Here is a 12,244-nt window from a genome sequence, read left to right on the forward strand (position 1 = left end):
AGACTAGCCAAAACTTTTGCCTGCTTGACTCAGTTTAATACTGCATACATTTTTGAAGTTATGGATGCTTTACTGAGTGGTCAGTGTTTCAGTCCTGAGAACTGTACGATCCGATAGGCATCGGATATTCCAAGGAATATGTAATTCCATCACTGAAAGCTGGATTAATGAGTATGGAGTGAGCCACAGGAAGCTCTTCATCCTGACTATCTCTTTCCAAATATATATAGTATGTGGCTGGAGGCTGAGTAATGATTTAGTCATGCTTTTGTTGCCATGGTATTGGGCCAGTTATTCCTTTGGAGGGTAGACTCAACATCGATGCATATCTTATCAATGTAGCTGATCAAGCACATTCCACAAAGCTTTACTTTTACCCTGATCGGTAAGGTGTGTTTCGATATGATGAGCAACTGTTCAACGCAACAACATTGTTTGTAAATGCTACTACTGTGGAACTCACAAAGTAGAACTCACCCATGATCCTCTCCAAATAAACAGCACAATGTGCATGTGTCAGTATTCAACAGGAATTTAACACCAGTTGAATTTAACATGACTAGATCAGAGGATTCACATTTCTGGTGCTGGCAGTGCACCTGTTTCTATTATATTCCTGTCTCAATCTCAAGTCAAAGGCAATGATAGGGGGAACATCCAGGTAGTGAGGGATATTTATAGTCTGGCCCTATAAGTTCTGGCAAATAATAAGAGCATCGGCAGGTACGGTCTTATTACCAGAAACCAGAGAGGTTACTTACTGTATATAACATTGGCAAAGGAAATAGCCTTCCCAGTGGGCAGAACAGTGTCCTGTTCCCCAGAACAGAATGGAAGAGACCAATCACAGGTGTTACAATTGGTTATTGCTGTAACTTGGGAGCTACTTGAAAATATACCAATATGACAATCAACATTGATGGGGAATATGTAAGGGGATTTTAATCCTTTACCTTTCATCCAATAAGGCTGCCTTTTTGACAGTTTTCCTGATCCTTGATGACTTCAAAACAGCTGCAAGGATTTTCCTTGAAATTTAGTGAGTGGTTATTTTTGTGTTTGCTGTGATTGTAAATAAAGTTTGTTGAAGTAATCCTGAACACTGCATGAGATGAGCATGCCAGCTGCTTAAACATTTGGGTAAAAGATTCTACTCTGTAAGTGGCTGGTGGGCGTGCCTTAGCAGATTGTTCTGAGCTAGGATGAGTGCGTCGTGGCAACCGAGCAGCTTCAGAATCCCTTGTCGCCAAGACGACAGAGAGAGAAGGAACCCCTGGATCTATACGATAAAGAAAAAGAAACAGAAACAAATAAAAGAATTAGGAATTTAGTTTAGCGAGACAGGGCCTAGTGTGTGTAACTAGTAGGTTTTAGATGCGTGACCTCTCTATAAAGAGGAAGTAGCACATGACAAGACTACGTGGCCCCTGTTTGTTTTGCAGCTTTTTCCTATTCCATTCAGTTTTCCATATAGATGGAGAACCACTTTTCCATTTGTCATGAAACCTGGTATTAAAATTTTTCAGTATAAGTTATTGAGAATACAAGATTCTGGGGACATATGTATGTATGAATCATCATACAACATGTCACGCTTACATTTTTGCATATAGCTGTAGAACAGCTTATCAAATTGGGTTCAAACATTTCATTGTTAATTCTTATTCTCTACTGTTCTGTATATACTTTTGATGTTTGTCGTGGTCATCATCATGCTGATAGATCTGATTTTGAATTTACAGCTGTGGTGCGGGGTGTACGGTACATTACTGACATACTTGTCTCTTGTTTGTAAGTAAATAAAGCTAGGCACCTGTGCTGGCACTTTCAAACACAAACCTCTATCAGTTGATCACACACACACTCACAAATACATATTTAGAAGTACCGGCTTGGAAAATCTGTATCTGTCAGATTAAATTACAATTATGATAACATAATGAAGGCGTGAATAAACTGCTGTAATTCATTACTGCATAATAAACCTGCTGATTAGTTCAGCATTAATGATGTCATGCAGTTCAAGACAGAGTTGCATTGCTTAATACATTAGTAAAATCATTTAACTGAATGGAATAGGAAAATGAGTTGTGTGATTTAACTCTAATGTATTAAAGTCAAAGAATACCCAAAACACAAATAAGCCATATCTCTTTTTTTTTTTTAAATCCATATTTTAAAAAAAATAAATAAATAATATTTATATTGTGATACTGTGGATGTGTTTCTGGAAATCTGGAATTGTAGGGAGCAACAGGCTTCATCCCAAGACTATGCAAGAATGTAATGTGCATGCAGTCCCAGACCAATCCCAAATGAATAAACCATTTAACTACGTACCAGCAGTTGCTGGGTGTGGAGTGTTTTGAAGTACTTGCTGAATTACTGTTTGACCCCTTTATGCTGCTGTGGAACATACCTGCTTCTTTCTTTCTCCTTCACTGAGTTATTATAATATCTTAAGTAAGAAACTTACTTACCTTTTTATGATGTTTGAAGTTTTGAGTAAATGGTGATGTTTCATAATGCTATTGCACAAATACTGTGCTTTACTATTATTGTTTTGGATAAATGCTAAGGTGCTTAAGTTTAGGAGCCACCCTTCAGGTTTAGTTGCCTGCCATAGATACTGTATATGTAACAGGCTACAGCAGCCAAAGTGTGTTTATAGAAGAAACAACCACTGCCATCTAGTGACCTGCTGCTTTGGAACTAGTTGCATTTTGTTTTGCTGGCAATGCACTGCTGAAATTGTAGCTAACAAAATAATTTCATAAATCTTACATGTTTTGCACCTCCATTTGCTTAATAGGTCTCAAATGTGTAGTTTTGAAAGAAACACATGTTATAGTAGATGTATTTTAATTCTAAAATGTGATATCTGGTATTACTTTAGGTTGTAAAAGAAGCTTTCTGTTACTGTGCCTTATTCTCAGGTTATCATCTGTTTGCACTTGCACTCCTTGGGTCATTTCACCTCAGCATAAAGCTGCCGACACCAACAATAAGGCATGAAACCAACTAGCAGCTGAGAACTTGAATCTGCAAATCTAGGTCAGTACATTAGGTCTAGAAACAAAAATCATATCCCTCTTACTTAATTATACTAATATTATGTTTACAGATGAACCCCTGTTTATAGAAATACGTTGAAATGAGTTTAGGAAGACAAAAAGGAATGAGATCCCGCGCAATGCGGAACGGTTGAGCGTCTTCTTACACAGAACGTTGTATCACAACACCCTTGTGTCTGAGTAAATAAATAAATGAGTGGACTTGTGCGGTAGGCTGGTTGGGTAAGTGTGTAAGCATGTTGCCAAGCGCTCCCTCTAGTGGTGCGAGGAGAGTCCGCCAGAACACAGTCAGTACTACAGTAGTGACAGGCGAGGGGGAGGCAGAGAGCTGGAAGCTCCGGATCCATCTTCATGAGAAAAGAAGCGAGAGAGAGCGAGTCCCGGCTTCAGTTCTCGAAAGCGGCGTCTTCTTGTGTCATCCGTGCCAGGGAGCCCGAGGAGGGACCTGTGCCAGCGTCTGTAGGATGTCCCGACATGAAGGTAAGGGGTGGAAAACAGTTAAGTGAAGGGAAGGACGGCCGAAAAACAGCAGCACTTATTCAGAGGGTAGCAGTGTTTTGTATTGAAATGCATTGGAGGAGGCGGGTGATGGCGGCCGCCATGAAATTTGCCACTTTTTCCCAACCCCCCTCCCCCCCTCTCTCACTAGCAAGCTGAAAGCCGACTGCGCTGTAAAGATGCAAGGACGAGACTAAAACAAACCACCGGGGTGGGCCCATACATCACCCACCCTGCTAAGAGTGGCAAAGCAAGAATCGGCGATTCTCTTAGCTTTACTGTTGGGGTGTGTGCTGTTTATATGTTGTTTAGCTGTTGAAAAAAAATAGTATTTTTCTTGCCTCCCCCTCTCATCTACCTCGGAGCTGTTGATTGCACTGTCATCAAGGTGGCCGTTGCTAGGAGGATGAGGCCTGTGACAGGCCTACTTCTAAAAACAGTTTTTTTTTACGTATTATTAAAAGAAATGTATTCATAATTTGTCATACTATTTAGGAAACTAGTTCGGGATCTGTTCAATCATGTTTTGATTTTGTTTTTGTATTTTCCTTGATTAGAAATTGTAAATGAATATCCTCCAGCTAGGCCGATCTACTACTGCCTTGAGTTTTTTGATTTTAAGTTCAGTATCCTAGTTTTTATTTGGCTAATTTAATCGTATTACATTACTTGCATGACATTTATTAATCAACCGGTTAGTTGGTTTTTGAATGCTTTGGTTATCCGGATTTGTTTTAGTTATTAATTGTTACCGGTGCGGTACAACAATCTACACGGTTATTATTTCTTTTTTTAAATTGACATTTACCGATAAATGTTACCATGTTAGTATTTATTTTCTAATAAACACTCAAGTATGTAGATATGAAGTGTCATACTAAATTGAGATCAGTTTGTTTTTAATATTGACTTCTTCAACATGCGTAAACGAGACGCTTATTTTGTATGACTACACAATTAAACGTTTGTTAGGGGAACTCTGTGACTCTTGCGTTTTGCTGCCAATAACACCGTGTAACAATTTTTTTTTCTTTTTTTTTGGTTCCTGGGTAGTAAGTGTTATTTCCTAATTGCTTATGCCTCAAAAGTATAGAAAATGGCTATTATTCCCAACAAACTTTGCTTTTGTGACCAGGACAGTGATATTTTGAAATTTACCTATTTTCCAGAACATTCCAGATAGATTCAGTGCTGAGTAACTTCTAGAACTTTCTAGAACTTTCCAGTAATATAAATAGTAGTATAAATACAGTGGCCTTAAGCCCACCAGTTCAGTTCAGTTTAGTTCCAGCTGCCTAAGTGGATACATATCTGCATTTTTCTGAGATGGCATCAAGAGGCTGCAATGGTGGCATTCCTGATGGGTCTCCAAGGCGGTTTTACCAAGTTTCCCTGCTATCTTTGCCTTTGGGACAGCAGGGACACCAAGCCGCACTACCACAGGCGGGACTGGCCACAGCGGACCGAGTTCTTTGTGGGGAGGAACAACGTCAAGTGGGAGCCACTGGTGGACCCCCGGAAGATGCTGATGCCACCACTGCACATCAAATTGGGCCTTATGAAACAATTTGTCAGAGCTCTAGATAAGGAGTCAGCAGCCTTCAAGTACCTTCAAGACTTCTTCCCTAAGCTGTCTGAGGCAAAGGTCAAAGCCGGTGTCTTCGTCGGACCACAGATAAAGAAGATCCTGGAGTGCAATGAATTCCCCAAGAAGCTCACTAGTAAGGAGAAAGCAGCTTGGAACAGCTTTGTTGCAGTGGTTCGGGGCTTCCTGGGCAATCACAAGGCCGAAAAGTATGTGGAGCTGGTTGAGACTCTGGTGAAGAACTACGGCACAATGGGCTGTAGGATGTCCCTCAAAGTCCATATCCTTGATGCTTATCTTGATAAATTCAAGGAGAACATGGGAGCGTACTCGGAGGAGCAAGGCGAGCACTTCCACCAGGATATACTGGACTTTGAACGCCGCTACCAAGGACAGTATAACGAGAACCTGATGGGAGACTACATTTGGGGGCTGATTCGTGAAAGTGATTTACAGTATAATCGTAAATCTCGAAAAACTACTCGCTTCTAAATCTTTTGTAGTCATTTTTGTATTACTTTAGTCTAAATACATGTTAATTTGAATTCATATGTTTTTTTCTGACTTTATGTGTACGAAAAGACACAAATTCACTCATTGGAAATAGGTAAATTTCAAAATATCACTGTCCTGGTCACAAAAGCAAAGTTTGTGGGGAATAATAGCCATTTTCTATACTTTTGAGGCATAAGCAATTAGGAAATAACACTTACTACCCAGGAACAAAAATTGTGTTACATAGTGTAATTAAAGCAGAGCAGCATTTTTTTTTTTTAATTGCTCTTATTTGGAATTTCTATAATTTAATTGAAATCCAATACATTACACGCTTTCAAAAAGGTTAAAATGCTACATACATTTGGGCTGGCCCTCTTTGAATACACCTGTGATAGAAGCACTGGGGAATATTGAACAACACGATTAACTTTCCCACACCCACATTTCATCATAAGCACCAGCAATTTAATTTCCTTTGAAACCTACAGTACATTACCTGTGTGACATACAATGACGCCATCTTTAAAATGGAAGGGAGCTAGGTGTTTGCCTCTTGATATCAACTGTAATAAACTTGGTTATGACAATATTTATTTTTACCAGAGTATGAGATTCTGGAGAAATAGGCCACTTCAGCTGTCTGTCTGTCACACTTTTACATGCACATGGCTGTAGATCATGGTGGTTGTCATAAGTGATGGCTCTAAATATTCCTTTCTGACTTTATCCATGGCGATGGGGATGTCATGGAGGTGGCTATATGCACTTACAGTGTCACTTTTAAAATAAATCGCTAAAATAATTTGACATTTCCACAATACGTCTGTATCAATGTATTCATTCTCTTTAGCATGCAAGTTATTAAGAGTAGGCTGCAAGAACCTGAGTATACTAGTAATGATGCAGGGTATGTCAAACTTCAATTTTTACGTATGTAAGTGAGGGTTGCAGATCATGGTGATTTACATTTACTGATTGCTCTAATTTTTCATTTGCAGCTGTTGGTGGATGTGCGCTGCTAACACACCTGTTTGTTTTGTAACTATCACCATTAGTCAGACTGCAGTGTCCTCTGAACAGGCTGATTTAAGTACACTGATTGACAGTACAACTGAGCATTAACCCTGCTTAGTTTATGTGTAATGCAGGTGCCACTAGAGTCTAGACTGTATCTGTGGCCAGAAATGTATTGATTGATGAAAGCTAGCTTCTTTGTTAGCAAAACAAAAAGTTCACTAAACTATTACAATCCTCAATGTGTGCGATTTAAAAAAACAAACAAACAAAAAAAAAAAACACATTCTTATGACATGTAATTCTTTACTTGTTAAACCCAGCTGTCTCAGTACAGTTTATTTTGTCTTTTAGGAGAATTATCAAAAGCTGTTGTTTTATAGCCAATAGTCAGGCTCGGCAGTGAAAGTGATACAATTACATCAAATCTTTCCTTAAGCTTTAATGTTTCATTATTGGAGCTTAGAGCTATCTGACAAGTACCTGCTTTGTATTGCAGGCCCTATCCTGACCAGGACCAGCAGCAAATGCCATAATGTCATTTTGAAGTATACTCCTGCCAAATTAAGAAATTAGTTTAAATTAATAATCAGGATTATTAATCTAAAGAAACAAAGGGATTGTTAAAAATGAATTGTACACGCATTTTGTGATCAGTTTAAGGTACATAAGATGGATTTAATAATATTGCATTTAATTTTTACAAATGTACCTTTCCACACTTTTTGTTATCTTTCCACAAACCTGAAGGTATTTCTTGAACGCCAGCCATAACACTGTCAATAGTGTCAGCCGCGCCACCTTGGGCAGCTAGACAACTCAAATTTGATGTGCCGAGTCTCCATTGAGTTTCAACTGTTCTTGAGGGATTACTGTCTCCAATTCCTTCAGGGAGTGTCATGAATGACAGTTGCTAAACAAATAAATCAATCACTGACCTTTAATATAAAACTGCCACATCACTCAAAACATTTCTAGTGTGTGTGTTTTGTTTTGTGTCCAATTGCTTACAGGATGGAAGTGGTTTATTGAGAAGTTCTAATACTATGTTTGTATGAAATTGGTAGTGAAGGGAACCTAATAAAGTTGATGGAGATTTAGTTATGATATACTTTGCTTTTACAGGCACTTTGTGAGCTAGAAGTAATTGGTAATTGGTCAAGCTGGAGGTCTTTGTGCTATGTTCAGAAATGGGATGTTTTGATGAATGCTGATACTGAATATTCAATATTAAGAATTCTTGCTTGTTTGTTTGTATAGTATGGGAACTTGGTCTTTGTCTGAAATAGTGACTTAAGTTAAGTTATAGGGAACAATAGGTATATGTTGTCTTTACAAGAGAATGGCCCAATCTGTCTCGGACTGATTACCAAAACTTTGAGTGACTCATTTCTGTTCCTGAATAAGCAGTCGTTGTAAGGCTTGATCTATCAGCACTGATCTCTAGTGAGACAGCTTTATTACCGTACATATTACTGTTTTAATTTGTGTAGGAAGACTTTCATGTAGCCTTTTAAACCAATTGCATTTCAGCTGAGAAAGCTAGGTTTCTGAATGGAGCGACATTAATATGGAAAAAATAGAAAGTATAAGTTGTGTGCCGTTATGGGCAGTTTCGTTACTATTTAAGTTTGTCATTAAATTGATAAAACCTTTCACTTGTTTTCATGTTCATATTGGACTTGTATTTTATTAAAGATTTCAGCAACAGCACAACATAAAACATGACCAGCAGCAGTTTACACATTTATTTCGAATAGTGCTGGGACAAATATTCGAATATTCTAACAAATATTTTTTGACATATATTCGGATACAAAAATCAGATGTTTTGTATTTGCTACAAGTGACATGTGAGATTTTAATATATCATGAACTGGACAGGATGTATTGATTGACACATGACAGCAGCCAATAACTGGGCTGTACTCACTGATTGGTAGACACGGGCATCCGGGGCAGGTTTAGTATAACCTACGGATCTCAACTGGTAGTACCGTCAGGCTAGTCAAATTAGACCTACATTTTAAAATGAGTGTGCAAAATAAATCCAAATGCTACAGTCATTACTGCAGCAGATCATGTAAAATTATTTGGAAGCCAAATATATACCAAGTAGTAGTATGAGCAGAAAAAGACATTAAAAGCACCACAAAAAAAGAAATAAAATAAATGTCAGTAATTTCAGAGACTTTAAAGTTTTTATATTTTTTAGCTTCTGGATTTATTGTCCAGCTACATACCTGTCCCCCTAGCTCGACGCTGTCTGTCAATTCCAACAAACTCCATGGAGGCAGAGAGAGCTGTGTCTAAATACGAACCGGTATTTACACAGCAGACGGAATGAAAAAAACATTTTAGAATAGTTTGAGTTACTGTTTAAAACCAGAACAGTTGTTTTTTTTATAACAATAACAGAAACACAGCAATCCTAGAACGATCCTCTGGATTTCAGTTTTCTTTTCTTTTAGCTTTTCTACTTTGTCACATGCTTTTGTTAACTACATGTTCATACTTTGTTACACCACTGTGAAATTTAAGATTTAAATAGCTGAAACCATGAAATTTAAGACCTTGAAATTTACAAAAATGTACTGTTAATTTGGTAGGGCCCTACTTATCAGACAGGAAAAATTCTAAAATGCCTTGCTTAAACAGTACCTAACTTCCTGAAAATGTTGTGTAGTGATTTTTATATAGATTATATATATTATATATTTTTTGTTGCAAGTTTTTGTCCCCTTCACTTTACAACACCATTTATTTCCACTTTTGTTTTATTTGAAGTGTTTAAAGTTTAAATTTCAGTTTTCGTTTGCTTATTCAGCTACAAAAAGGCACGAGTAAACCTCATGTTATTCCTTTATGAAAACGTGTCTATGGCCACTGTTTACTGTGAAGAAATGGCAATAGCAAGGAATGAAAAAAATAAATAAATAACATGCAGTGTCAACTTCTATGCAGTATTTATTTTGGGAATAAACAAAACAAAGTTTAACTTGAACTGCTATTTGGCATCCTTTGTTTTGTAGTTAATTCACTGGGGTAAAGTAAGGCCTTCACAACTTATTCTTTACTCCTGTGATGATAATTTTCTATTTTAACCCTTTGCAGTCCATTTATTCAGTGCCTGTCAGGCGTGTCGGGTCCAATTTTCACACGCGCTGTTTATTTTATACATGCTGTTTTAAAAGTAACTTTTTTCACAGTAAAACAGGTTTAAAAGGCACTGCCTATCAACAGGGCACTCAGTACTGCATCTCCAGCCGCACCCCACCCCTTGTTCACTGTATTTATCACATATCTCTTAATAGTAGTGCATACTGACAAACCATCTCCTGATCACTCGATTTATCACCAAACTCCTCAATAATGCTATCCAAGTCATTATTATTTTATTACTATAACATCTCAAAAAGCTCTGCAAATGTCAGCGATATTCTTTGACCACTGGATGTGGAAGCAGCTATCTTGTTTGTTTGTCTGTGGTGAAGGGTCTATGCGTATGGCTCAGATCCCGTGTTCGTCCCAGCACTTATTTCCAGTATTCTACCAGGGAAATCGTGTGTGTGTGAATGCAGAACATTTAATACAGACTCACGGATCATACACGTCATAATTCCAGTCAAAACTCTGCAGTTTTGCTTTTACAGACCAAATAATATGAATCCATTAACAGAGGGTCCAGGCGATTGTGATGTGTGTAACATCTTTGTTTTATTCAAACAGTTATTTATTACCTGGCATGTTTAGTATGGTAAAGATTTTGATCAGTTCTCCAAACAAATCACTAATCTGAATAGGGTCCAGTCCCAACTCGTGCAGATTAGCAAGAGGATACTGTACCTGTAAAATAGTTCAGCTGAATGTTAGGCACAGCTGAAAAGATCTGTGTGACGTAACTGTTAGTTGGGACAATATGGCCTAGTATTTAAATTAATTGAATTTTCAAATGCTGTACTATGCTTATTTTTAAAAGCTTGATGTCATAATTAAAAGTAAAACATTTGTACATTATTTGTCTGACATAAGCTTGTATTGCAAGTCCATACTAATATTGTTTGATGGAGATTTAAAAAGTGACATAATGGAACAGCCCCAATTACCTTGGTGACAAACTGAAAAAAATACTAAATAGCCAGGGGAAGCAACTCCTGGTTGGAACAGCAGGGAGAAAATGATTTGTGTAATTATTATTTATTTCTTAGCTGACACCCTTATCCAGGGCGACTTACAATTGTTACAAGATGTCACATTATTTTTACATACAATTACCCATTTATACAGTTGGGTTTTTACTGGAGCAATCTAGGTAAAGTACCTTGCTCAAGGGTACAGCAGCAGTGTCCCCACCGGGGATTGAACCCACAACCCTCCGGTCAAGAGTCCAGAGCCTACTCCACACTGCTGCCCTGCAGTTTGATTTATTGACAGGAGTAGTGCTTTCCTGTGACTGTGTTTTGTTACATATTCCTGCTTGTCTCTTTGAAGGACTTTACATAAAGTAAGCTTTGCTTACAATTCAGTTGTGATGGAACTTGCTTAGGACATAGCAAGGAGACTGATTTATAAATCTTTTAGTTAGGAACTGACAGTTGTACGAAGTATCTGATTTCCTTCATGTACACCTACCTAAGGAGCGTGCACTCTGAGGCATCTGAAACTAAACTAATGATATTGGAATGTGGAATGATTAATTATGTGCAGTAAGGTGACCAGCGAACGAACAGGCAGGATCTATTTTGATGAGCAAAATGGTGGGTCTTTATTTTAAAGCCTTTTCAGACAATAACATAAAATAGCCTTGTTCAGTATGCAACTTTTTTTCAATGTAGATTGAGTTAAATTCTGTACTTGATTGACCACCTGTTCCATTACATGACATCAGTGTGATCATAATAAAACCGCAAGAGGGTTTTAGGTGTTTTCAAGGTGAAGATTTCAAGTAGTGTGTGCAATTTTGAGTCAATGAAAGCATAAGCTAGACTATATGGTCCTGTTCCTGTAATGAGAACCTGTTGGGTCCCCACAAGTGTCTTGCTTCATCAATGTAACAGGACATTTATGCACAATTAGACCAGCAAGACTGATTAGCAAGTGTTTATAATATTGCTTAAATAAAATATGCATGTAAGTGCAGCATCTTGATTCTCGGTAATGAAAACTGATTAGCAATGCACATGTTACATTTTAATCCTGGGTCTAATTCAGGTGTTTTTTTTCTTTGGGTTTTGCAAGACTTTAACCCTCTGGGACTGTTTCAGCCATGTGGTGCAGGGTGAGTCATACAGTGCAGGTTCATGTCCTGCTGTGCGAAGTGGCAGGTCTTCGCTTGGGATTCCGAAAGGAGTGTCGCATTGGCTCTGGCGCTCCCGGATTTGTGCACTTATGCCAGAATACTTGATACTCAGTACCTATTCCCTAGGGTGCTTTGTTGATGCCTGTAATATTAAAATTTTATTACCCCATTGCTTCTAATTTGAACCCGTTTTAAGCTAGTAGTACTGATGCACAGCTTTTAAATTTGTGTGAACTGAACTTCTATCAATTTCCACTTCATGAGTCCTTCTCTACT

The 12,244-nt window shown here is 37.9% G+C and overlaps 1 protein-coding gene across 1 annotated transcript in view; it reads left to right on the top strand.

The window, feature by feature from the left end:
* Positions 1-3,272: 3,272 nt before the first annotated feature.
* Positions 3,273-12,244, top strand: part of LOC117409648 (E3 ubiquitin-protein ligase KCMF1) — a 48,789-nt gene continuing 39,817 nt past the window's right edge. The window contains exon 1 of the mRNA XM_034015960.3: positions 3,273-3,554. Within this exon, the coding sequence (XP_033871851.3) occupies positions 3,311-3,554 (244 nt within the window). The 5' untranslated portion in view covers positions 3,273-3,310. The remainder of the gene's footprint in view (positions 3,555-12,244) is intronic.

Source organism: Acipenser ruthenus, chromosome 2, assembly GCF_902713425.1.
Source record: "Acipenser ruthenus chromosome 2, fAciRut3.2 maternal haplotype, whole genome shotgun sequence".
NCBI classification, from domain to species: Eukaryota; Metazoa; Chordata; class Actinopteri; order Acipenseriformes; family Acipenseridae; genus Acipenser; species Acipenser ruthenus.